The 26,181-nt window shown below is 53.1% G+C and overlaps 2 protein-coding genes across 11 annotated transcripts in view; one reads left to right on the forward strand and one right to left on the reverse strand.

The window, feature by feature from the left end:
* COQ8A (coenzyme Q8A) overlaps positions 1 to 21,224 on the forward strand; it is a 46,611-nt gene extending 25,387 nt beyond the window's left edge. For both annotated transcript variants that reach the window (XM_061160199.1, XM_061160198.1), the window contains exons 3-15: positions 1,236 to 1,643; positions 1,860 to 1,926; positions 12,031 to 12,105; positions 15,010 to 15,132; positions 15,834 to 15,919; positions 16,016 to 16,156; positions 16,640 to 16,721; positions 16,816 to 16,909; positions 17,124 to 17,265; positions 17,493 to 17,600; positions 17,738 to 17,803; positions 18,255 to 18,341; positions 19,181 to 21,224. In XM_061160199.1, the coding sequence (XP_061016182.1) occupies positions 1,236 to 1,643; positions 1,860 to 1,926; positions 12,031 to 12,105; positions 15,010 to 15,132; positions 15,834 to 15,919; positions 16,016 to 16,156; positions 16,640 to 16,721; positions 16,816 to 16,909; positions 17,124 to 17,265; positions 17,493 to 17,600; positions 17,738 to 17,803; positions 18,255 to 18,341; positions 19,181 to 19,468 (1,767 nt within the window). In that variant the 3' untranslated portion in view covers positions 19,469 to 21,224. The remainder of the gene's footprint in view (positions 1 to 1,235; positions 1,644 to 1,859; positions 1,927 to 12,030; positions 12,106 to 15,009; positions 15,133 to 15,833; positions 15,920 to 16,015; positions 16,157 to 16,639; positions 16,722 to 16,815; positions 16,910 to 17,123; positions 17,266 to 17,492; positions 17,601 to 17,737; positions 17,804 to 18,254; positions 18,342 to 19,180) is intronic.
* The window catches only part of CDC42BPA (CDC42 binding protein kinase alpha), a 294,110-nt gene continuing 289,146 nt past the window's right edge, over positions 21,218 to 26,181 (reverse strand). For all 9 annotated transcript variants that reach the window (XM_061160193.1, XM_061160196.1, XM_061160190.1 and 6 more), the window contains one exon: positions 21,218 to 25,717. In XM_061160193.1, the coding sequence (XP_061016176.1) occupies positions 25,586 to 25,717 (132 nt within the window). In that variant the 3' untranslated portion in view covers positions 21,218 to 25,585. The remainder of the gene's footprint in view (positions 25,718 to 26,181) is intronic.

Here is a 26,181-nt window from a genome sequence, read left to right on the forward strand (position 1 = left end):
AGGGGAGTTACAGGAGTTACGTGGCTCATGGGACCCTGCCCCAGACTCCCTCCTTCCAGGGCCTCCCTGACCATCTGGAGAGGTGCCTCTTGATTCCAAATACAGCTCATCTCTTCTCTGAGGAAGGTGCCTTCAGGTGGCCTCGGGGCGGCCGGTGGGGCCAGCCTTGGCGGCAGGTCCTTGCTCTGCCTGGGGGCCCCTACCAGGTTATTTCAGCTCCCTCAGCCTCAGTTTCTCACTTAGGAAAAGTAACAGCCTGTCTCTTTTCTTCCACTGGAGGGCATGTCTTGTCTGCCTGGATTCCACAGTATCTTATTAAGCTGAGAGTGAGAAGGCTTTGGGATCTGCTGCTGTTTGTGCAGAATCTGCAGGCAGTGCTCTGTGTGTTGACTCCATTTCAGAGAATCCTGGACTCAGGGAATCCAGGCCACTGACCTCCCTTCAGGAGTCGGCTGCGTCCTAATTATAGTCTTCTTAGCACTGTTCCCTTGGCCCTGTCTGTGCCTCACGTAGCTCTGTGACTGGGGGGAGCCCTATTTTCAGAGAAGGAAGCGGTAGAGAGGGGTCAGGAACTCAACAGGCCGCTAGGGGTTCAGAAGTAGAAAGACCCTGGGCCTGAAGCTCAAGTCTCAGCAACTGTTAACAGGGAAAACCTGGTGTATCACCCTCCTTACCTGCGCTGTGTACCCCCTGTTCCAGTAACGGCCGGGCCTGGTCCTGGCTGTGACAAGCCCTCTGGTGAGAGCCCCTAAGGGGGCGCCCAAGGCTGACTGGCGGAGATGCACCAAGGCACTGGCCTTGAGAGGCAGGGCGGGCCTACCGGTGTGCCGCCCTCCCCTCTGCTGGTCAGTGGTCATTCTTTTACTTCGCAAAGCTTTCCCCATCTTTTGCCCTGGCTCACCCTCCCCAAAGCCCTGGTAGCCTCTCCTTAGTCCGGATTTACAGGTGAAGAGCTTACTCCAGGCGAGTGGTCACTCCTGTGGTCTGGTCTGGGCACCCAGCAGTGGCCATGTGCGACTGGCTTGCCTGGCCCACAAGGTGGGGACCCTGGTGGGAGCAGGTGTGGAATCTGGTCCTCCTGGATCCCAGGCTGCTGCTCACCTCTAGAATGGGCCATGGGTTGACACAGTAGAATCCCCTGGAGGGTGTGCTGTTCTGGGTGGAAGAGGGTGCACACAGGGATTTGCTCCCGGCTGTCCTCTTGCTCCTCTCACGCTGGCTTTTGTTTCCTGCAGGGTCAGGAGAAGGCTGAAGAATATTACTCTGAGACCCTCGATGACCCGGAAGGAGCATTCCACTTCTCAGGGATGAGGGCCGAGGGCACCTCTGAGGATGTCTCTGCAGCCTCCTCCCCGGAGCAGTCACCTCCATCCTGGGCTCACGCCGGCAGCGAGGGCCCAGCTCCTGCCTATGTTGCCAGCGGACCCTTTCGGGAAGGCGGGCTCCCGGGCCAGGCCGCCTCCCCTCTGGGCAGGGTGAACGGGAGGCTCTTCGCAAGTCCCAGAGACCCATTCTCTGCCCCGGGCCTTCAACGGAGGGTCTACCACCAGGACCAGTCATCCATGGGCGGCCTCACGGCTGAGGACATTGAGAAGGCCCGGCAGGCCAAGGCTCGCCCGGAGAGCAAGCCCCACAAACAGACAGTGCGTGCAGGTGGCCCCTGGGGTGGGACCGGAGTGGTTCCCGCAGTCCTACCGTGCAGGTCTGTGGCCTGGAGTTTCAGGCACACAGAGGCCTCTTGTGGGTGGAGTGTGCTGCCCTTGGGGTAGAGAGGGGCTGTGGGGGGCAGCACGGACCCTGAAGGTTGGTCCTGTCCCTGGTCACTGATGCCATGAGGGCTCTTTCTCTCCTCCCTCTAGCTCAGTGAGCATGCTCGCGAGCGGAAGGTACCAGTTACACGGATTGGGCGGCTGGCTAACTTTGGAGGTAAGGTGCCAGTCCTGGCGAGAGGAGCTGAGGCTGCCATGGGGCCTGCATGAGGAGGGAAGGATGGGGGTCCAGGGGTGTCCTGGGGAGGGTGGTAGCTCCCGTGTTCGCCATTCTTGGATGTTTTCCATGAATGTAAAAACATTCATGTGATCCAGTGTGATTGTGAGTGATCCAGTCACTACCTCAGCTCACCCCTGGGGATTAGTGGGGTGTGGCTGATGCTGTGCTGTGACTGCAGCTTTGCTTCTTGGGGGGCAGCGACTGCAGCATCAGCTTCTCACTCAGGCCTCCAGAGGCCCCGCAGAGAGGAGGCGGGACAGTGGGGCTGCTTGGCTCCTGGACACGGTACTTTTGCCCAGTCCTTTGGGGAGCCATTTGCTGAATTCCCACAGGCCTGCAGGCTCCAGTAGAATGATATCAAGGTGTGTTGGCCGTGAGCTGCTGCTGTCCATTTTAATGCACTGTGGAGTTGTGAGTTTGTCCTTTCCTTTGGGAGTGTGTATGCAATACACCTGTGCTCTCTTTGTCCGTATTGGAAGATCATCTTATAATGAAGATTTACAGCAGTTGTGTCTGTTTTTGTGATGTTGTGTTGTCTATCTGGTGCTTATTCGCTGACCAAAATATTCCTTTTGAAAGTGCCGTCCTTCGCAATGGGTTCTACCTGGAGACGGAATGACTTCTCTAAAGCTTGCTTGTCCTTAGTAGGTTCTCCAGACAATGCAGTTAATGAAAGAATGGCATTAGTATGGCAATCAGCTCTGGCAGCTTGATTCATATGCCCTCGCTGGGCAAGTGCGAGGCTGTGTGTGACAGAGGTCTCCTTGGCTCCTGTCGATGCCAATGCTAACTAGTCGTGAAGGCCCACTCTCACCTGTCTGAGCTGTTACTGCCTGCCTTTTGCTTTCTTGGTCTGTACGTCTCCCCTCCCGGAGGCTGTACATCAGGCTCACTCTTCTCCCTGGCTGCTCTTCTCATTTGAAAACCCATCTTCCTCCTTGTTCAAAATTGGTTCGGTGCTCCATGGTCCTCTGGGAGCTGGCCTGTTGTGTGGGCCTTAACACTGAACAGTGGCTGGCTGTCCACCTTATGTTCAGAGCAGACGAGGTTAATTGGATAGAATTATCTCAGCGCTGAGGTTTTCTTCCATAACTGTTATCTTAAAATTTGACATCTGCTGCTACTTATCTTTTCCAGATTCTGGCATCCAATGTCATCTGAGTTTTAGCACAAAATTATTGCTTCATTTCACATTCATGGGCTAGCAGTTCCTCATAAAACATTGTAACCCCCTGGGGTGCCACTGGCAGAATGGGTTTGAGAGTCGCTGCTCTGATGGTGTCCAGTGGTCCTCATGCCCAGAAGACATGGCACTTCCCTGCTTTGCTCAGTGCTATTAGTTGGGACGTTTATTATCATTCATATTGGGTGGAGGTTCTGTGCTCTCCTCCATGAGTCTGAGGGCAGGAACCGTTCTCTTCTTACTCTGTAGTTTTTCTCTGTAATTGTAATCCTCTTCCCCTCACTCCAGACCAGAGCTCATCACAGAGCCCTGTCACCGGAAGGCTTAGTTTGACTAACATAGTGTAGAATGGGCGTAAGCCTCTCTCTGGAGTCTGCGAGGGTGGAGTAGTAGAGGACCTGTTTGGGAAAGCAGTCAGGGTGAAGGTCGTGGTGGCCGATTAGAATTTGATGGAGATCATGGTGAAGCCAGCAAAAGTCAAACCTTTTTGGGTGGTGGGTTAAGGACAGCAGACTGAAGTGAAAGCGGTGGTAGAGAAAGGTGTGTAGGACGAAAAGTCAGCTTCCTTAAAACCAGGGTGCAGGGCTTCCCTCAGGGTGTGGGAGACATGGCCACCAGAGGGAGCTGGGGTTGGGTGAGCAGAGGCCCTGGTCTCTGTAGGGGCTTTGCACCCTCCAGAGCCTCTTGAGCCCTTGCTGACAGCTGCCTGGTGCCCAGAGCCTTCCTTCAGAGTCTCTGCTGGAGATTTGCTCACAGCTGTGATTCAGAGTTGCTCATGTTGCCCATGCAGTTGGTGGCTCATATTTCAGGATTGGAGGTGGCAGGATGAGAGCAAAGAGGAACCAGGTCTGGAAAGAATGTGCTGTTCTGGCCCCAGAGGTAAATTCTGAACCTTCTGTCCTATCCAGAGGTTTTCAAACTGTGGGTTATGACCCTTAAGTGAGTGTGAAATCAGTTTAGTGGGTCAGGACCAGTGTTTTTAAAAACAAGTAAATAGAATGGAATTGAAGAGAAAAGGATCAGAATTAGTATCATAGATCCTGAGAACTCAGAACATTGCAAAAATATTTTGTTTCAGATATATTTATGCCATTGATACATGCTCTTCATTGCATTGTATATGGCTTACTGGTGGGTCATTGTCTAAACAATTTGAAGTGACACTGCTTTACTTTCTTCTCCTAGAATACACTTCGAATCTTTTTTCTCCTCACAAGGGTGAGATGTTTTGAGGTGCAGAGTAACAGACTTCAGAAAGTTTTATGAGGGGTATGAAGGAAGGCGGTTGCTGTCGATCTCAGGGAGATAGGGTTGAGTTTGGGAATGTCAGCAGCTGGTATTCAGCTATGTGGAGGCAGAGGCAGGGGCTCTTCAGTTGGGATGGCACATTTTGATGCTGAGATGGGGCAGGAGCTCTAGATCCAGTTTGGCCATGGGGTGTCATGGTTGTGATGCTGTGGGCATGGTGATCTGTACTTTTGTCCCCTGCTTTTAGAATTTTCCTTTTGCTTTTGGTTTTCAGCGGTGTGACTGTGACACACTTGGGTGTGATTTACTTTGTTTTTATCCTACTTGGGATTGCAGAGCTTCTTGAGTCTGTGGCTTAATGTCTTTCATCAATTTTGGAAAATAATGGTCATTTCTTAAAATATTGTTTCTGGCCTGTTCTCTTTCTCCTCTCTTTCTGAGACTCCCGTTACACATATGTTAGGTCTTTCCCTTTGTCCAATGTGTCTCCTCTGCTCTTTTCTGTATTTTTCATTTGTGCCTCAATCTTACAGGTTCAGAGAGATGTCTTATCATCTCTCCTGTACCTACAAATGGAAAACTGGAGGATTATAGAAATGAGACTAACAGATAAAGTAAGCACTAAGGAAAACTTGTTACTCTGGTGGCTCAGTGGTAAAGAATCTGCCTGCCAGTGTAAGAGAGATAAGAGATGTGGGTTCTTTCCCTGGGTTGGAAAGATCCCCTTGAGAAGGAAATGACAACCCACTCCAGTATTCTTGCCTGGGAAATCCCACGGACAGAGGAGCCTGGTGGGGGGTTGCAAGAGTCAGACATGACTGAAGCAAATAAGAACAAGAGAAAACTTATCAAAAGGAGCTGAGCACTATGTGCATAGCATTTTGCTGATCACCAAGACCTTCACTTAGGAATTTATAGTCCACATCATTAAGGCAGAAGGGAGAAGAATACTAAGAGAACTAGAAAGAGGAACAGCAAGTGAAGAAGTAGGAAGCGATAAGGATACTTAGATTCTACGTAGAAAGGATTTTGAAATATGATACATGAAAATAGACGCTAGTCTGAGAAAAGAGTGGGCCAGGAATGAGGAGTAGAGGGAATGGACTCTCAGGAATCCTCTTATTTTTAAAAGGTAAAAGGTTAAGGCCTCTTCCTTCCAGAAAAATACATTGCTTTAAAAAATAGTTCCCAAGACACCATTGACTTTCTTAAGTGATTTTGTAAGAACAGTGTTCTCACTTATGTTAGAAAATAGGTGAATGCAAACTGATTGCTATTGTTGATTAATTTCTTAAAGATTCTGATAACCCTAGGTGTCCTGTTAATATGTCAGCAACAAAGCTCTTTCCGAGCTCATTTGCCCCTTTTCCTACAAAGCTTTTGGGTCATTCTCCGCACCCCCCTTGTCTCAGTAGTAAAACTGAAAACAAAAGATTTTGGGATAAGTGGGCATAGTTTGGTGATTTTTAAATTTTGCTAAGTAAGAATGTTTAAAACAAAACCAAAACCTATCATCAACTATGAACATCATTTAATTTATACTTTTAAAGGCCATTTAACAACATAAAAGTACAAAGGATATGCTCCCAAGGTAAAGGATGGTAAATTGAGTAACTGAGTTTTGTTGACGGCTTCATTCTGTCTTCTTCGTTTTCAGATGTCGGCCCTGCTGTGTCTTGCCAGGGGCCTTGCAGAGCCATTCAGCAGTGGCGATGCCAATGGACCCCTTGGCTGGGGTGGGGAGGGGGTGGGCAGCTTGGTAGGGGTGGGAGTGTTCACACCTCCTGCAGCAGAACTGTGTGTTCCGAGCTCCTGGTGTGAAGCCCTGTGTTGACTTGTCTGAAGTCAGGCTTCCCCTACCAGCATTTATTGATAGGGCACCTAATTCTCATTGAGGATGCAGAGATCTGAGGTCCTGGTGTCGACAGGGGCTGCCCTAGTGTCCCTCGTTGGGTGGCACTCACTCAGTGATGCCAGCTTTGCCGCCTGACTTCCCGAGGACACACGCGCTGCACGTGTGCTGTCCCTCTAAGCGGCCGGCGTTCCTCTGTGCTCTCTGAGGTCGCAAGACGGATGCCCCGTAAGTCTAAGAGAAGTTAGCAACCTTGGCAGGGGTGAGGGAACATGGTTTCCTACGTTTCCCAGGAGCATCCTTCAAAGGGACTTTGAGTCTGGGCCTGCCGCTCTTGCACTCGTCCCTTCTCCCCGATCCCGCAGAGGGGCCGTCAGTTCTTCCCCTCCCGCCCTGGCCCAGTTCTGAGAACCGAGAACACTCACTCTGCAGGGAACGTCCTCCAGCGCTCCCTCCTGTCCGCCTTCCTGCAGCCCTGCGGGCTGCAGCCCCTCCCGGCCGGCACTGGCGTGGTGTGGGGGATGCAGGTGATGGGAGAGAAGGTGGGGTTACCAAGGGTTCGGGAACACCTTGAAGCAAAGGAAATTTCCTTGTCCACTGCCTTTTCTTTGTGGACTTTATTGTCTTATGAGATCAGGAGGATCGTGTTGATAAAAGTTGAGGCCCGAGAACAGTGGCTGGCACGCGGGTGGTGCAGTGTGAGTGAAGCTGTTTTTCCCTTAGGTTTGCACCTCACCGCTGCAGGGAATCTCCGGCCAGCCTTGCTCGGTAAACACTTCTGGGGGTTCTGGCAGGTAAATGCGGAACATTTCCTCACTTCTTTCTGCTCTCAGGCACCTCTCACCAAGCCTCCTCACAGTCGCTGCTGTTTACTGGAAGGTGTTTTATTTTTACCTTTTTTTGACCTCTGTGCCTGTGTGGGTGGAAGCCCAGTGGTTGTTCAAAGGGGACATGTTTATCTCTTGAGGACCTGCAGAGGGCCCTGGGCTTCCTGGTCACAAGGAACAGGCCCAGTTCCCTGGGAAGCAGCTCACTGCTCCCAACTCCTCTAGGGAGAACCCTGCTCCCTGCAGCTTCTCACTCCTTCCGCATTTCTAGCCTGAAAAACCTCCTTTGGTGAGAGAAATGTAGGAACTTTCTTGAAAGGGGCTGGCGCCTTCTCACAGCCTAGGGTGGTGGCCAGGCTGCTGATGGTGGCCGTGGGGCTGACCTGGATCTGTGGCTGGTCTCCTCCGGGATCTCCGAGCAGCCTGTGCGGTCCAGGCCGGGGCTGCCTGTGGGTCAGGGCATGGATGGCGCTGTCCTGAGGGCTGGGGGGCTGGGTGTGGGTGGGGATAAAGGTGACACAGGGAGACTGAGCGAGCCTGGGCTCAGGGTGTCCTCACCAGCTCGGGGAATCTGAGACAGAGGTGCCACCTGGCTCTGCGGGAAGGAGGAACCTGGGGCTGCGCCTGCCCTTCTCTCTCCACGAAGCTCTGAGAGTCCTTTAAGTCAGCGTGTTGGGGACTGGCAGGAGGACCAGTCTATTCCTGGTTCAGTAGAGCAGGAGCTCTGAGGTCAAGGTCAGGGCTGGCTGGCTGGCTTGCAGGGCTGCTCACCTTCCCGGGCCGCAGTGGGGAGCCTGTCTGTTGGCAGTTCTGCAGGCCTGGCACCAGGCTGGTCCTGAGGGAGCTCGCGGGGCCACAGGAGGAGCCTGCGGCCTCCTTTGCAGAATGTTCCCTCCGTGATTCAGTGTTCAGTGACATGTCCTTGGCTTGGAGAGCTTTGGCTCTGTCCCACAGCCTAGAATTAGCCAGAGGAGAGTCTGAGGGGGCCCAGCAGGAGGCGTGGGGGGCTCTGCAGAGGGAGGGGTGCAGCGTCTGCTCGCAGTGGCCAGGCTGGGTAACCTTTGGTGAGTCTGCCTCTCTCGTAGGCTTCTCTTTGGATTTGATCTAGCCAGAGAAAAATCTTGGGGTAGAGAGACACTGGTGAATGTCGTTGGGATTTGAAGGTTAATGTTCCTGTTATCATTATTTTGCTAAATCAGATAGTGTGATGAGTGGGGTGGGGATGGGCAGGCAGCAGGGAGTTAATATTCGACGAGAGACATGGCTCCGGCTCTGTGCTGTGTCCTCTGGGGCTGGGTTGGGGTGTCAGAGGGAAACAGGCCACAGCATCTCCATTCAGCACCCCAGGGTGTCCTTGGGGGCATCTCCAGATGACTGTGGCCTCTTCCTGTGGCTGCAAGAACTTGGCTTATGCTTGGCATATGCTGACCCAGCAGCAACATGGGCTGCTGGGCACTTGAAATGTGGCTGGTCCAAGTTGAGATGTGCTCTGAGAGTAAAATACATATTGGATTTGAGGGCTTAGTGTAAGAAAAGAGTAATATATCTTTTTAACAATGTTTATATTGAGTACTTGTAAGGGATGATATATTGAGTTGTTGTTATTCAGTCGCTCAGTCGTGTCCGACTATTTGCAACCTCATGGAGTGTGGCACACCAGGCTTCCCTGTCCTTCACCATCTCCTGGAGCTTGCTCAAACTCATGCCCATTGAGTTGATGATGCCATTCAACCATCTCATCCTCTGTTGTCCCCTTTCTCCTGCCTTTAGTCTTTCGCAGTATCAGGGTCTTTGCATCAGGCCAAAGTATTGGAGCTTCAGTTTCAACATCAGTCCTTCCAATGAATATTCAGGGTTGATTTCTTTAGGATTGATTGGTTTGATCTCCTTGCTGTCCAAGGGACTCTTAAGAGTCTTCAATACAACAGCTCAAAAGCATCAATTCTTTGGCACTCAGCCTTCTTTATGGTCCAACTCTCACATCCATACGTTACTACTGGAAAGACCATAGCTTTGACTAGACAGACCTTTCTTGGCAAAGTAATGTCTCTGCTTTTTAATACGCTGTCTAGGTTTGTCATAGTTTTTCTTCCAGGGAGCAAGTGTCTTTTAGTTTCATGGCTGCAGTTACCATCTGCAGTGATTTTGGAGCCCAAGAAAGCAAATTCTGTCATTGTTTCCATTGTTTCCCCATCTATTTGCCATGAAGTAAGTGATGGGACCGGATGCCATGATCTTAGTTTTTTGAATGTTGAGTTTTAAGCCAGCTTTTTCACTTTCCTCTTTCACTTTGATCAAGAGGCTCTTTAGTTCTTCTTCGCTTTCTGCCATAAGGGTGGTGTCGTCTACATATCTGAGGTTATTGATATTTCTCCTGGCAATCTTGATTCCAGCTTGTGCTTCATCCAGCCCAGCATTTCTCATGATGTACTCTGCATATAAGTTAAATAAGCAGGGTGACAGTATACAGCCTTGACGTACTCCTTTCCCAATTTGGAACCAGTCCGTTGTTTCATATCCAGTTCTAACTGTTGCTTCTTGAGTTGCATACAGGTTTCACAGGAGGCAGGTAAGGTGATCGGGTATTCCCATCTCTTTAAGAATTTTCCACAGTTTGTTGTGATTCACAGTCAAAGGCTTTTGCTTAGTCAATGAAGCAGAAGTAGTTGTTTTTTTCTGGAGTTCTCTTGCTTTTTTTGTGATCCGGTGGATGTTGGTAATTTGATCTCTGGTTCCTCTGCCTTTTCTAAATCCCGCTTGAACATCTGGAAGTTCTTGGTTCATGTACTGTTGAAGCCTAGTTTGGAGAATTTTGAGCCTGTCTTTGCTAGCATGTGAAATGAGTGCAGTTGTGTGGTAGTTTGATCATTCTTTGGCATTGCTGTTCTTTGGGATTGGAATGAAAACTGACCTTTTCCCGTTCTGTGGCCACTACTAAGTTTTCCAAATTTGCTGGCATACGAGTGCAGCATTTTCATAGCATCATCTTTTAGGATTTGAAATAACTCAGCTGGAATTCCATCACCTCCACTAGCTTTGTTCGTAGTAATGCTTCCTAAGGCCCACTTGACTTCACATTCCAAGATGTCTGACTCTAGGTGAGTGATCACACCATCATGATTATCTGGGTCATTAAGATCTATTTTGTACAGTTTTTCTGTGTATTCTTGCCACCTCTTCTTAATATCTTCTGCTTCTGTTAGGTCCATACTGTTTCTGTCCTTTATTGTGCCCATTGTTGCATGAAATGTTCCCTTGGTATCTCTAATTTTCTTGAAGAGATCTCTAGTCTTTCCCATTCTATTGTTTTCCTCTGAGGAGGCCTTACAAATAGCTGAGAAGGGAAGAGAAGTGAAAGGCAAAGGAGAAAAGGAAAGATACCCATCTGAATGCAGAGTTCCGGAGAATAGGAAGGAGAGATAAAGCCTTCCTAAGTGAACAGTGCAAAGAAATAGGGGAAATATGTTGAGTACTTTGGGTTAAGTATACGATCAGAATTCATTTCACATGCTTCTTTTTGCCTTCTTAATGTGGTCACTAGAAAATAAAAAATATCCGTGGCTGACATTATATTTCCTGGGCAAGCACTGGTCTACTCTTTGAATAGGAGAAAGGACAGTAATAGCGAACATCTTTAAATAGTGTTGCCCTATGACTGCCCCTTCTGGTAGCACTTCAGTCTTACTCCACTGTTTAATCCTCACACCGATGAAGAGGCAGGAGCCTCCTTTACAGCTGACAAAGTGGGGGCTGCACCTTTGCCTAATGGTGGGCAAAGTGTATTCCAAAAATACATATTTTTTAATTTGGTTATCCTTTTTTGATTTTTAAAATTTATCGTCATTAAGTAGCTTTCTCAGTACATTCAATAATATTTCTCATAAAAGTAACACATAATCGTAGAAAATTTGGAAAATGTAGAAGCACGTGCAGGTTTCCTTGCCCGGTGTGAGCCCACCGGGCCTGGAGGGAAACTGTTCCATCAACCTCCCAGTCCCCCAGGACCGTGCTCACCACGGTCCACTGTTCTTGGGGCCTCTGGCATCTTCCCTGGGTCTTTGCTGCCCTTCTGCTGTGATCAGTGTGCTTCTCCGCGCATTCTTCACTCTCTCAGCTAACTGCGCTCCCTCCCCAGGCCAGCCGGAACTGTTTGAAATAGAGGAGATGGGCCCTGAGCCAGGCTCCTGGGCTTTCTGTGTGGGCCGAGTGGCACCTGCTGGGCTCCTTGGGCCTCTCCTGGACAGTTGGGATCATCCAGTACCAACCTCTGATAAATGAGGTGTTAAGAGACCTTGACTTCAAAGGTTGATGAAGGGAGAAAGGGGGGCTGACACCCCACTCTCCTTAAACCCCTGTGTATGTCTGTGGGGCCTTCCTCTTGAGTGAGAGCTGCGGTCTGAGCTCCAGTGAGTCCCCGTGGCTTTTGCAAAATGTTCCGACCCCATCAACGACTGCTGTGTGTTGTGGTGGTAAAACGTCTCCTTGCAGCTGCAGTCAGCTAGATCGGAGAGTCCTAGGGTGTTGAGGCTCATTGCCCACACCGTGAAGTGGGTGACTGTGTCCCGGAGGGTGCCCTGTGTTGTCCTTGGCCCGCAACCATTCCCGGTCTGTTTTCCATTCGTGCCGTGCCTCCCCAGTGTGTTCTTCCTTGTATGTTGTCTCGGGGTGTGTTTGTATGTCACGTGAGTGTATAGCAAAGGTGAGGGGAGTGGGGGCAGAGGAGACTTTTCCACTGGAGCACTCATCGTGAGCCAGGTGTTCTTTGAAAACAGTCACTGTGTATCTCCCACCTTTTTAAGATGTCTGCAGTGTCATCAGGGGTCCCTGGGGAGCGAGGCCCTTGTCTGCCTGGGGCTGCTCCAGGGCTCATGGGGAAGGGCAATGGGCAGCTCCTGAGCGAATGCCCAGAGCCCTCAACCTCCTCTTTGCAGGTCTGGCTGTAGGTCTGGGCTTCGGGGCCCTGGCCGAGGTTGCCAAGAAGAGCCTCCGCCCCGAGGACCCCTCAGGTGAGCTGGGCCCTTGAGCAGGAGGGTAGTTTGGGCCCTGGGAGGGGGGCCTGTCAGCTCCGAGCTCCTGCCTGTGTTCCCTGAGGGTTGGCCTCCACGGGCACCTTGCACCTTGTGTTCATGTAAATGGCAGCCCTGGAGTTTGGGACCTGAAGGCCGCTCTGCACCTGTCCTGGCCCATGTTGGCTCACCCACCCTCCTGGCTCCTCTGGGGCCTCCACGCTTGCTCTCTCCTGACAGGAGCCTCGGGTTTCGTTGGGGCCCCAGGTGTGCTAGGCCAGGGCTCCCTGTTTGGCTGTGGCTGAGAGATGTGGGAGCTGCTGGAGCTGTGGGGCCTCCATCCCCCTGCTCGGTGACCAGGGGTGGCCATCTCCTCTCCATCCTCAGACTCTTCGTCTCTGAGGTGAAGGTCATGACTCCCCTGTGATCCCGGGGCTAGCCCGGGGTCAGGTCAGAATGCCCGGTTCCCCCTAGTCTGGGTGGCCAGCTGTTGGGTCACCCAACTTTCCATGGAGAAAGTTCTGCAGACTGGCTGCTGGAACCTGGATGCTTATGGTGCTGTGTTGGTGGGTCAGGGGGCAGCTTCCCCCACCTCCCGCTTGTTGGGGTGGTCAGCCAGGGCCCCTCCCCCAAGCTTGTCCCGGTGTGGGGGTGGGCTGGGAAGATGCAGAGAACTTCCCCTTTAACGGAGTTCTGGTGGCCATTAAGGGCAGCCCTGCTAGAGCCTTCTGCTCATGGATTTCTCAATGTGTACTTGATGTTCCGGGCTGAGTGCCCCCTGTCCCTATTCAGGGCTCATCAGCTCATTCCAAGACCTGACACCTCCTCCTCCCATCCCTGAGGACCCTGAGTGGTCCCCACTGTCCGGCTGCACTGTGGCCCCTAAGCCCTGGCTACAGCCCCGGGGCCGGCTCCCCTGGTGGCCTGTCAGCCCGCTGGATGGCCCTGCTTCATCTGCAGGACCCTCTCGAGGGGACGAGAGACCTCGCGGGGGAGAGGGCACTAGCCCGTCCTACTGGCCCCAGAGCATGTGTGTCCTTGGAAGGGGCCAGAGGACAGAGAGGCTTAGGGAGGTATTTTTAGTGTTGGTGCTGAGGCTCCGGGAAGTGAAGCCTGCCTCTGGAGTGAGAAGCCAGCCTGCCCCAGGCACAGCTCCTCCCATCTTCCGCTCCACAACTGGCGGCTCTCCATCCCGCCTCGTCCAAGCAGGGAAGAGGCAACCCTGGCTCCTCGGTTACAGCTGGTGTCCTTTGACAGGGAAGCAGTGGCCTGGCTGGGGGTCAAGGCGCCTGGGTGCCACCACACTGGGAGCAGGACGTGGGCTGAGGCCAGAGGGTGTGCACCCCCTTCCTGAGCAGCGCCTGCAGCCCCGGCCGGCTCTCCCCGGGGAGCGCCTCCTGGCTGGGGGGCAGCCCATCATGCCTTTCAGCTCCCTGACTCCCCCACGTTGTTCTCAGACCACCCTTGCCGGGGCTGTGGAGACTGGCCAGCTGTGAGGAGGGGAGGAAATCTCAGGAGGGCCGGACCCTGTCTCTCAATGTCAGGGTCACTGTGTCACTTGGGGAGAAAGCGCCGTCCTCCTGCCTGGGGCCGGGCCTTTCCTCCTCCCCTGCCTCCTCAGGGACATGACCCAGGTCCCTGGCCCACAGGGTCCAGGGGCTGAGCAGCTGGGGAGGGCAGAGGGGACTTAGAGGTCTGCCGGGGACGCCCTTGGCCCAGCCACCCTGGATGGCCCCGCCCAGGGGCTGTAGCTTCCGTGACTGGCCTCTTCCTGTGGAGCTGAACTCTCTCCCCTTTCTGGGCCCCTGTCCTGATATCTGGTTCCCTGAGAGTGAGCCTGGCCCTGTGTGAGCCTAACAGCTACCCTCAGATGCTGGCCTTCAGACTCACATCCCGCTTTAGCCCCTTGGCCCTGGTATATCAGAGGCCAGGCTGGACACAGCCCCGGACGGAGGGCAGTGGCATGACGCCACCTCCCCTGGTCCCGCCGTGGGATCTGACTCAGACCTGCTCTGAGTCTGGACCGGGCCAACAGGGATGCAGGCTGAGGCAAGTGCCAGGGGCCGTGGGGGCAGCCTGGCAGCCTGGGGGACTTCCGGTCTAACTGGGCTCACAGGACAGAGGGCAGGACCACTGGGTGACCCCCTCCTCGTCACCCCGAGTCACCACCCTGTACCCTCCCACCTCTGAGTGTTCTGGACAGAGGTCATCTGCTCCCCTGAGGTTTCTTCACCTTCTCCTGGGGCCCGCTGGCTGCAGGGGGCTGCAGGGCCTCTGTGGGCAGAGGGGAGAGGCGGGCACCCACCAGGTGAGGCTGTCCTTGACCCTGCACTCCCCTCCCTTAGGACTGTGCTCTCACCATGGCCAGCAGGCCCCGGGTGACTGTGCAGGGACTCCGGGGGTGCTGGTGACCTTTGTCCAGGACACTGAGGGGCAGGGACAGTCACTTGGCCAGGGTTGACATGGAGGGAGAGGCCCTGTGAGCCGGCCTGTATGTGTGTGTGTGTGTGTGTGTGTGTTTGGAGGGTGCTGGGGGCGGGCCTGGGGAGACCTGGGGGGCCCCGGAGGGCCTTCCTCGGCACCTGAGGGGGCAGATGTGAGATGTGGAGTTAAAACTGCACTGCTGGTTTTGTGGCGCCCCGGGAGGAAAGCCCTTTGTATCAGAATGTCTGCTGGGCTCTATTCCACCACCCTTAAAATGTGCTAAACCCTGACATTTCGTTATTTTATTATTTGTTATTTTACTGGGAGAACCAGTGATTTGCCAAGACCCACAACCAGGGGCCAGTGGGCTGGGTTGTCTCAGTCTTGAGTCGGGGGGAGGGTCCTCTTGGGGTGGGGTGGGGGGTCCCAGGTCTGGCAGCCCCGCCTGAGGGGCATCATGGTGGCTTTGCTCCCCCGCAGGGAAGAAGGCCGTGCTGGACTCCAGCCCCTTCCTGTCGGAGGCCAACGCGGAGCGCATCGTGCGCACACTGTGCAAGGTGCGCGGGGCGGCGCTCAAGCTGGGCCAGATGCTGAGCATCCAGGGTGAGTGCGGCTGGCGGGGGCGGGGTGGGGGCTGGCGGGGGTGGGGAGCAGTGGGGGTGGGGAGCAGAGGGAAGGCGTGTGTTTCAGCCCCACTGGGGACAAGTAGAGAGGGAGGTTTTCTGCTCACTGACTTCTCTTGTTTGAATCCTTGCTGTTAACCAACCTGGTTAAAAAACAGAGTCTTAAATAAGAGCCCGTGGTTGTTGTTTTTTGGCTTCTTTCTGAGTGTTTTGGCATATCCAAAAGTCCTGGCATCTAAAAAATTGGCGAGAGTCAGGCTGATGGTCTGAGGGTGCTGTGGGTGAGCTCACGGGCTGCAGTGGCGTGACATCAGGGTGCGGGGTGTGTGGTCAGGGAAGGAAGGCGGGGAAGACGCTGTGGCTGAGCAGGAGGCGGGCTGGGTGTAGCGCTGAGTGGAGCCTGGGTCCAGGGGAGCCTCGGGGCTTCTGATGGGGCCCCCAGGGCGGAGCATCTGAGATGCTGGTGTCCTGAGAGGGAGCACAGCCAGTTCCCCTCAAGCAGGAGGAACCTGAGGCTGGGCCTGTGCCTCGTCTTCTCTGAACCTGGGGTTCAATGTGTGGAAGGGTGGAGCAGCACTGGGCCTCCTCCCAGGAGGCCACGCTGGGCAGGGTGATGGAGGTGGCCTGCGCGCCCGCCTTCCGAGGGGTCAGCACTCTGCTGTCTGCTCTGCTGCCTTCCAGACGACGCCTTCATCAACCCCCATCTGGCCAAGATTTTTGATCGGGTCAGGCAGAGTGCAGACTTCATGCCGCTGAAGCAGATGATGGTGAGGCCGGGGCTTCTTGGCTGGGGCGTGGCAGCCTGGGAGGGGGTGGGGGTTCCCCGGCTGTGCTCACAGCCCCTCCCTGGCCTCTCCCTCCAGAAAACTCTCAACAACGACCTGGGCCCCAACTGGCGGGACAAGCTGGAGTACTTCGAGGAGCGGCCCTTCGCAGCCGCCTCCATCGGGCAGGTGCACCTGGCCCGCTTGAAGGGGGGCCGCGAGGTGGCCATGAAGATCCAGGTAGGCGCCCAGGGTGTGTGCGCACATCTTTGGGAGCTGCTCAGGGCAGAGCCGGGGCCTGCGCTGTGGGGGCCTCTGCACCCACAGCCCCCGAGTGTCCCCGCGCCCAGGGCGTAGTGCGTGTCTCATCGCTTCTGTCCCTAGCACCAGATCAGCGCTGGGTGCTGAGAAGTATTTGCTGAGTGACTGGGAGGGAGAACAGCCTCCCAGCAAGCTTGGTTTGAGTGGGGTGGGGACAGGGGACAAGTGACTGTCTGCCTGGGGCCCTGAGCTGGAGGGGTGGGGCGGCTGTTTCTGCATGCGGGTGGGGGTGCGGTAGGTGGGGTAGAATAGGGTCATGGTGGGCCCAGGGGTTACAGCAGCATCGTGGGGTCTTGGCTGTGCCCTGTGGAGGCGTGGGGTCTGGGAGGCTGACGGGCGGCAGGAGGGTAGGGGCCCGCAGGGCCGTGCTCCATGTGCCCGCTGCCCCTCTGCTCCCTGCAGTACCCTGGCGTGGCCCAGAGCATCAACAGTGACGTCAACAACCTCATGACCGTGCTGAACATGAGCAACATGCTTCCGGAAGGTCTGAGGCTGCTGCTGGGCAAGGGCAGGCGTGGGGGGTGGGGTGCGGACTCGGGGAGCCCCTGGCCACCCTGACACCCTCCTCCCCCGTCCAGGCCTGTTCCCCGAGCACCTGATCGACGTGCTGCGGCGGGAGCTGGCCCTCGAGTGCGACTACCAGCGGGAGGCCGCTTGCGCCCGCAGGTTCCGGTGCGTCTGCAGCCTCAGGCCCTCGCCCACTGCTCCCGCTGCGGGGACAGAGGGGGTGGAAGCCCCTCCAGCTCCGAGGGGCGGAAGACCGTGGTTGGGGCCTGGGGCCGGAGCCCCTCAGCCTGGGGGGTTCAGCGCCTCGCTGTCCTGTGTCGGCTCCAGGGTGGGGGTGGAGGATCAGGGTGAGCAGGGTGTGACCTCTCGCTCCTGCCAGGGAGCTGCTGAAGGACCACCCCTTCTTCTACGTGCCCGAGATTGTGGACGAGCTCTGCAGCCCCCACGTGCTGACCACGGAGCTGGTGTCCGGCTTCCCCCTGGACCAGGCCGAGGGGCTGAGCCAGGAGATCCGAAACGAGGTGTGTCGCTTGGTGACTCTGGAGTCCCCAGCACTCCCTGTGGGGGCAGGGACAAGAGCGCTTCTTCGTCTCCCCACCCGCTGATATATGTGGAATCGAAGTTGGCTGTGGGCGGGAGGTGGGATGGGGTGGATGATGAGAGGAGAGCAGGGGTCAGACTTCCAGGTCCGGGTCTAGAGGGGGTCAGGTGGCCTGGCGTGGTGTGACCGGACCCACCCGGCCCCCAGATCTGCTACAACATCCTGGTACTGTGCCTGCGGGAGCTGTTCGAGTTCCACTTCATGCAGACAGACCCCAACTGGTCCAACTTCTTTTATGACCCTGAGCTGCACAAGGTGAGCACCGGGTGGGGATCCCACAGGGACCCTGAGCTCCACTGGACCAGGGCTCCGAGATCTGGGGGTCTCAGCTCCCCGTTGCCCTGTCCCTCCACCCCACTGGGGCAAACCTTCCCTGGTATTGCCGTCCCCAGGTGGCTCTTCTGGACTTCGGAGCAACTCGGGAATTTGACAGATCCTTCACCGATCTCTACATCCAGGTAGAAGGGAGGCGGGGGGCTGGCCTTGTCCGGTGCTCTTCTGGGGCTTGGAGGGAGGGTAGACTCCTGTCCTGATGTCTGTCTGTCCCTGGTGTTTGGTGACAGTGGACGTCACAGCCGCCTCAGGTGCAGAGGAAAGTAAAAGTCACTCAGTCGTGTCCGACTTTGCGACCCCATGGACTGTAGCCCCCCAGGCTCCTCTGTCCATGGGATTCTCTGGGCAAGAACTCTAGAGTGGGTAGCCATTCCCTTCTCCAGGGGATCTTCCCTACTCAGGGAGTGAACCCTGGTCTCCTGCACTGCAGGCAGATTCTTGACTATCTGAGCCACCAGGGAAGCCCAAGTAAAGGGTAAAAGTGGATGTGCTGGCATTTGGGGGCGGGGCGGGTACCAGCCCCCTGGACCCCCAGGATCTCCTCTCCACGTGCCACCCATGGTGCCCTCTGCCCAGATCATCAGGGCTGCTGCTAACCAGGACAGGGAGGCTGTGCTGAAGAAATCCATAGAGATGAAGTTCCTCACCGGCTACGAGGTCAAGGTGAGCTCTCTTGACTCTGGAGGTGCACCAGGCCTGCTGAGCCACATGCAGCCGCTGGGCCAGCTTTGGTGTTTGTGGGAAGGGTGGGATGTGGACTGCTTTTCCTGTGAAATCTGAAGGGTATCTCAGTTTGTAAGTGGACGCAATCAGAGCTGGTAGGGCAGGCCCTGCCCCCGCCGGTGGGCCGAAGCCCTCAGAATACCAGGGCTGGTCATGCAGCCCTTGTTCTGTGTCCCACCCCAGCCCATGGCGAGATCCTAGTCATTGGGCTCGTCGCGGGTGCTCAGGGCCTAGGTGAGCAGGTGGGATGCAAAGCCCCCACTTCCTGTGGCCTCCCTGGGGAAAGGGTGAGGGGCACCTTGGAAGAGATCTTAGTAGCCCCTTAAATGAAGGGGTGACCTTCTTGGTGTCCTGTCACCAGATAGCAGCACTCTCCTCTCCCGACAGTGGGGAAGGGGTGCGGACACCCTGGTGGTCTCGGGTCTCCCACCTATGAGGACTGCAGAGGCTCACCTCAGCTCAGGCCTGTGGCTTTTTCAGGACTGACAGGCGTTTTATAAAACCTCTGGATTTGAGTGCCCTCAGGCTGGGTCACACCTGGCATTCTGCCACAGACCTGCCAAGCTCCCTTTCTTTTTACCTGGAAGAAAGGTCACACATTAATGATGTTTCCTGCCCTTAGTGGTTTGAGTTCATGCCCCTGTCACCATGACTCAATCTGGGTGAAGCACTCACTACCTGCCCTGCCCTCAGGGAGCGCTCAGTCTAGCCCCTGGGGGGGTGTGTGTGAGGAGCCCTGGGCTGGCAGGCTCTTCAGTCTCCCCTCCCTCTCCCTCCAGGCCATGGAAGACGCCCACTTGGATGCCATCCTCATCCTGGGGGAGGCCTTTGCCTCGGAGGAGCCCTTTGACTTTGGCACCCAGAGCACCACCGAGAAGATCCACAACCTGATCCCCATCATGCTGAAGCACCGGCTCGTCCCGCCGCCCGAGGAGACCTACTCCCTGCACAGGAAGATGGGTGGCTCCTTCCTCATCTGCTCCAAGCTGAAGGCACGGTTCCCCTGCAAGGCCATGTTCGAGGAGGCCTACAGCAACTACTGCAGGAGGCAGGCCGAGCAGCAGTAGCCAGACCCTCCGTCCTCGGTCCTTGAGGCGCTGAAACTAGTAGGAAGCTGGTGGTGCCTGCGCTACATTTAAACTTCGCCCAGTGGGAGAGGGTGGTCGGGCTGACGGGGGGACGCTGCTCAGAGCCCATTGTGCGTGCTTATACACGGTTTTATTGCTAAGTGGGTGTGGGGTGAGAGGAGCAAGGATGAAGATGCAGCCCCACTACTGTCTGTCAGAATCTGCTTATTGTTTAGTCATCCTCTGAAATAGCTTTCGATAAAAAGACAATTTTATTTCCTCTTCCTTTTTGTAACAGGGGTTTTTTGCTAATGTGAATGTTAACCAGAAGATAAGAGTTCTTCCTTTGAATCCCTGCCACCAAAAACAAAACACCAAAACCAGAAAAGCCTTTTTGGATTTTATTGAGTGTGTAATATCAGGTTTGTGTGTGTGTGTGTGTGTTTCTAGAATGAGATTTGTATTTTCTGCCTTTTCCTGTCCGGCCTGGATCTAGAAGTGCTGAGCTGAGCAGTGCCAACAAGTACTACTTTGCCAAGCCAGGCCCACCCCACACCTGCTGTCTGGCTCGTTGCTAGAGGCTTTCTTGAGAACCAGAGGTTTCCAGAGAACTGCCACCTCCTACGGGGAGGACAGGAGCCACAGAAGGAGAGAGGGCCACACGCGCTGTCTCTGGGCTCCAAGACTGGTGTGTGGGGGTCCTGCCTCCCGCCCCAGGGCCTTGATGTGCACATATCACCTGCTTGGACCCAAGGGGTCATTTCAGGCTGTGTTAATATTCGTACAATTCTTGTAATTGTCTGATTTACTTGTTTCAATTAAAAAAAAAAATCCTAGCATCCTGGCATTAATTCTTTCACTTGCAAAGGCTTCTGAGCTGATGGTGATGAGCCCAAGGTCAGTGTCATACCCCTTCCTGCCTCCAGATGCTTCTGCAAGGTTTGGCCTTGTTCCCACCACGAGGCTGTTGGTACCTGAACCCAGAAAGGCTTAGCCCATGTTCATCAGCAGAGAAAGATGGCAGAGTTGAGTAGGTGCAGTAGACTAGTCCTACAAAGCTGAAAGTATTTCTTCACTGGTCCTTTACAGACACTTGCCAACCTCTGCACAACTCCTGCCTCTAAAGCATGGTTTCAAACAGTGAACCAACAAATAACAGACAGAAATGTCTATTACATGTGAAATGGAATGGGGAGGGGTCTCAGAATAATTACTTAGCTGCAGGCCAATTTAAGATGTCCTTTGTTAAGACCACCCAGGCCTTCCTGTGTGGCCTCAGCTGTGTTATTCTAACTCAAGCACAAGTTGTGGGATGTGTCTGCTGCTTCTCTGCAGTAAGAAGATGGAAGAGCAAGCAGTCGCCACGTTCAGTCAGCGCTGGCACGGGTCCGGAAGTCTGGCTGGGCGTGGGGGCGGTCCTCATGTGGTGGGCTCCCTTGTGGCAGGCGCACACAGCAGGGCGGCCCACAGATGCGCAGGCAGAGCCTGGCCCTGCAGGCCGAGCACCAGGGAAGTTCTGACCAGAGAGGGGAGCTGAAAGCCTCAGGAGAGTCAAACACTCTTCTCACCTGAGCTATGGAAGGAACTAAGAAAAGTCCTAGATTAACTCCCCATTCTTCCAGTGTAACGAGGAAGCTGGCTGAGGAGGGAGACAGGCAGAAATCGGGGTTCGAAGAGATGAAAAGAGTCAGTCACCTTTTCTCCATTCCTCAGACTTCTTAATCAGGGGAAAAAAGACAAAATACTCAATTCTAACAGTTCCCTGTTTTATTGCAATACATCAGAGTCTGGTTAATATTAAGTGATACCAACGTAAAATATCGGCGAGGAGTCTTGTTACATTTTTGACTGTCCCACCTTAAATATTTCTGTGCAAAAGAATCCACACCATTGTTTGGTAGCAGAGAATCTCTTATAAAGTTCCCTAAGACACTGAGGGGGTAAAACCAAACAAAATAAAGAGTGATCAGAGGCCAAAGCAGTTACCTTTTCCCCTTCCATACACACTTATTTGTCAGCATTATATTCTAAACAAAAAAATGATTACACCCAGGCCATGCAAAACTGTACAATAATATTACAATGAGAAAAAACCCTAAAAAATTTATAAAATAAATGATATTACACTATCAAATAAAAAGGCAGGTCATTTTGTTTTCATGAAATTTCAAGGCTGATTTGTTTTCATCCGTTTCCCCCCATAAATGAAATGGTTTGTGTGTGTGACGGTCGTCCCTGGGAAGGGAGAGAGGAGCGCCCGGCCTGCCAACCAGCGCTGAGACTCGAGACAGAGCTCCAGCTGAAGCGAGGGCCCCTTAGGAGCAGCCTCTGCAGAGAACGCTGGACTTGTCACACCGAAGTCATAACAAGGGCCCAGTGAAATATCGTGCGGCTTGTCTAATGAATGCAGGGGCTGGGCCAGCGAGAGGAGGGGAGTGGGGGCGGGGGTGGGGGGCCGGTCACTTCCCTGTTGTGCCCAGCAGACTGGGGCAGTGGTGAAGCCTGGCCGCTGCTGAGAACACCCCTCCGTCCAGAGAGTGGATGCTGAGCTTGACAGTGCTCTGCTGAGCTGTGAGACCACAGAGCTTGTGGCCAAAGGCCAGTAAACAGCCCTGTTCTACCTGGGGGTCGGGGATGTCTGCCCACCTCTCTCTACTCTGGCGTTTCTTTAATGATACCTGAGAGTCCATAGAAATGCAACTGGTCTTTCACAGAAGGAGATGTGGCCACTGAGAAACGAAACAACACGACTCTAACCATATGGAAGGCAGAGGGAGGCTGAGAACCAGCTGGGGAATGACAGATTGTTGCTGTAAACAAAATAGGGATTTCAGAGTCTTCCCTGAAGCTTGGGTACAAGCTCTGCTTGGAAAATTAAATAGATGGGCCCTTTTTAGTTGTGTTTCACAGCCTTAAAACTATGCTCCCTCAGAAAGAAGATTAAATCACTAAGTGTAGGTGTGTGTGCACGCACGTAAGGGGTGTGTGTGCACATATGTAAGGGGTGTGTGTGCACACATATAACTAAAAAAGTTGCTTTAGCAATCATTTGACAAGGAGGAAGGCTTCTGTTTTTGGCAAAAAGAAATATATATATATAAATGTGTGTGTGTATATGTATATATGTAATTTTATACACCCAAAGCACATAGCAAGATTAAAGTAGAATTCAAGAGTAGACAACAAATTGGCTGAACATAGATAGCACCAAATATCAACACATCTAGACCATGCCAGAAATGCCTCTTATTTTTCCTTTCTACTGAGAAATAAGTTCCTGCTTCCCCATACGTTTCTTTGAATGTCCTGCATGAAAACAAAGGATGAATGCAGACGGCAACATCACATCTGTTCAGCAATCTTTGTTACTGATCCATTTCAGTGATCACTGTTTTTTGTTTCTCTAGAATCCATCCCCCATCTTCCCAAATCATTCTTTTCAAGAAGCTTCTGACACTAACTGCTTCATATTGGAGAATGGGGATAAACCCAGTTGAATGATCACTATCTTGGGAAAATATCCCCCAGATCACCACCCTTGGCAGTGTTTCCCCCCCCAAGTCTCCTCCTACTGGACACGAATCACATTTGGGACTGCTCTCTTGCTACTGTTTCAGATTATTTCAGACCATTTCAGATTACTGGAATATAATCTACTGGGTTGGTATTACACCTCCCAGTGAGCCCGACAGCCAGGACAAGCCCTTATCTGCCCTCCTGGGGGGGCTTCAGGGTATGCCTCACTATACTGGTGTTCAGACTTCAGGTATGGTTATTTTGATCCTAAAAGCATCTAAAGTAAATAAGCACCTATAGGCAACGGAAACTTAGTTGTCAAAGCTATAAACTAATGTCTTAGTGTGGAGTCCAGTGAATCTCAGCTGGATCTGCCTCCGCTCAGAGGAGAAAAGGGGGGCAGGAAGAGGCGAGGGGAAAGGAAACAAGAGGGTGGGAGGGTCTGGAGGAGAGTGGGCCACAGGCACTCAGCAGCCGGCTGGCAGGCTCCCTCTGCTCCTGGGAAGTGCTAAACTTAAGGAGTGACTGGAGTCATGGCAATAACCAGACTCAAGGTCTGACTCTCGAAATCTAAACGCACAGAAGTACTTTCACATAACACTTCTCCTCCAAAAGCAAAGGATTTAGAAGGTTAGAATTGTGCAGTGATTTATGCCCATCCCAAGTTAAACATAAATCTGAGCAAGCGCCAAGTTCAGGATGTTTAAATGCCAAACCTGTTATTATTTTAAAATTCTCTACTGTAATATTTCATAATATAATGCCCACACAGGACCCTTTCTTCCCTCCCTGAACCTCAGTAACCTGCTCCTGAGAGTGGCATCCTCTGGGAATAGTCTGGCTCCCTGTGGCCTGTGGTGGGAAGCAGAATAGCTGTGGCTGGTGTGTGTGTGTGTTGGTGTGGAGGTGGTGGTGGGCGGGTAAAATGACAGTGCTCACACACCAAGATCCAGACAAGCAATGGCAGGAACGCTCTTTCATTTTAGCTGAATTTTAAAGAAGAGAGCAGAAAATCTGTTGGTACTTCTCAGGGAAATTTAGATAAAAAGTAAAAGAGAGGCAGATTCTCTGTATGGCCATGAGATATTTTTATTTCTATCTTTCTCTACTCATGTGCTTAACTGGTGAAATGACTCTGGAGAAATAAATTCCTGGTTCTGCATCTCATTTCCTTATGGCAATTAAAACAGCAGGAATCCAAATGGAAATAGGACTAACACACCATAGCTAGGAGGGAGGCAAAGCTTACTCGCTCAGGAAGGCCAAGCTGGGCTGACTTCCTGTGTGCGGCAGGGATGAGCTGTCCGTTTCCCACTCCATGTGGGAAAGAGTATTTGGTTAAGGCTGTTCAAGTCCTTGCATTTGAGGTTTTACATTATTTGGTAATTAAACCCCTTTCCCAGGCTTATCTGAGGACGCTCACACCCCCCTCAAAACAGATCCCTCTCTGAAGAGAAGCTGGCTCAGCTGGGGGACACAGGCCTCACTGCAAGGGGCGGGGGAGGAGATCAGCCAAGGGAAAAAAGCACTCTGCTGAACCTTTTTATGGCCCTTCAGAAACTACACCATTCCCTGTGTCCTTTCAGATGGAAGGGATCCAGAAGGTGACAAAACTGCGTTTCTACATTCATCTGCAGAAGATACCAAAATATAGTAACAGATGAGAAGTGCAGTTCAAATTCTACTGCTAGAAATAGAAATGTCTTAGATAGAAGTAAATCTGCCTTTTAATGATGCTGCTGAAGAGGCGTTAAATGTTACAAGTCTGGTTCCCAGTTTACACTCCAAACTGATGAAACCAAAGCCTTAGAACATCTCCTAAAGCTCGCAGGTGCCCGCGTCCCCCCGCCTAGCGTGAGAGCTGGTGGTAAGGGGATGCTTGCTCCTCCCGCCCTCCCTCTTTTACACGCCAGGGCCAGGCCTTTCTACCCTTTCATTTTTTAGGTGGAAAACAGACAGGAAACAACACATTTCTTTAAATTAAATGATCTCTCATATATGCATCCAACTTTCGTTGAATACAAGATGCTTCTTTTTACTATATACATTCAGTACTTAACCTCTACATTTGTGTATTTATTTAAACTCTGTTTTGTAGTAAAATATGCATTGTTTTAGTGATAAGGGATTTACTGGCAACGATCAGGTCGACATTCACTGTGGTGCTGAAGGGGCTTGGCACGCGCCCGGGACCCACTGGCGAGCCCCACGTGCTGTCTCAGGGCTACATGAGACTCTACTGTGAAAACAACATCTGTCTAATCTTATTCTTATCGCTTACATGTGTGGAATCTGTCTACTTAAGCTACCTTTTAGGGGAGGGGTGAAATAGTCTGGAAAGCAACGCTAAGTGTATGAAATGAAATCAGTATTCATCTAAGCTGCTCAATGAAAGTCTGCCTTTATGGTTGTTGCTGTTAAATTGAGGGGGGCATGGATGAAAGTCCTAGAGGCAGAATTCCTGAACCCCCACCCTGCTACTGCAGTCGGCCCTGGCGTTTTCAGGCAGAGGTTGGGGAAGAGATGACAGTGAGAGGAGGGGGCAGTGAGGGGAGCCCAGAGCGTCTGAGTGTGGAGGCTGCTCACGGTCCCAGCTCCCGCTCACGGGTCCCAGCTCCCGCGGTCCGTGCTCTCCAGAGATAGGCTCTTGGTCTTCCGCGGCGACACTGGGCTGGGAGGACTGCTCAGGTTGGAACTGTTGGAAGCCGTGGAATGCCGCGGAGAATCCGAGTCCTGGGAGGCCAGAGGAAGACGTCAGGGAGAGGGTCAGGAGGGGCTCGGGCCACACGGGTCCTCTCCAGCCACCCTGGCCAATGACTGGACATGACTTTTCTACAACCCGTTTGCCAGTGCAGGAGACATAAGAGACTTGGGTTTGCTCCCTGGGTGTGGAAGATCCCCTGGAGGAGGGCATGGCAACCCCCTCCAGTATTCTTGCCTGGAGAATCTCATGGACAGAGGACCCTGGCAGGGTATGGTCTATAGGGTCACAGAGAGCTGGACATGGCTGAAGTGACTTAGCACGCACGCATAACTTCTCTACTGTGGGTAGAAAGCACCTTTTCTGAGCTGAGTAAGAGGCACAGAATATAACAAAGCTCCTGGTCCTTTCTGCAGGCCTTTGGAAACATAGGCTGTTTTCATACAAAAGCTATTAGAAGTCTGAACACTTCCAGGGTAACTGCAGTTTGCAACCC

Source organism: Dama dama, chromosome 14, assembly GCF_033118175.1.
Source record: "Dama dama isolate Ldn47 chromosome 14, ASM3311817v1, whole genome shotgun sequence".
NCBI lineage: Eukaryota > Metazoa > Chordata > Mammalia > Artiodactyla > Cervidae > Dama > Dama dama.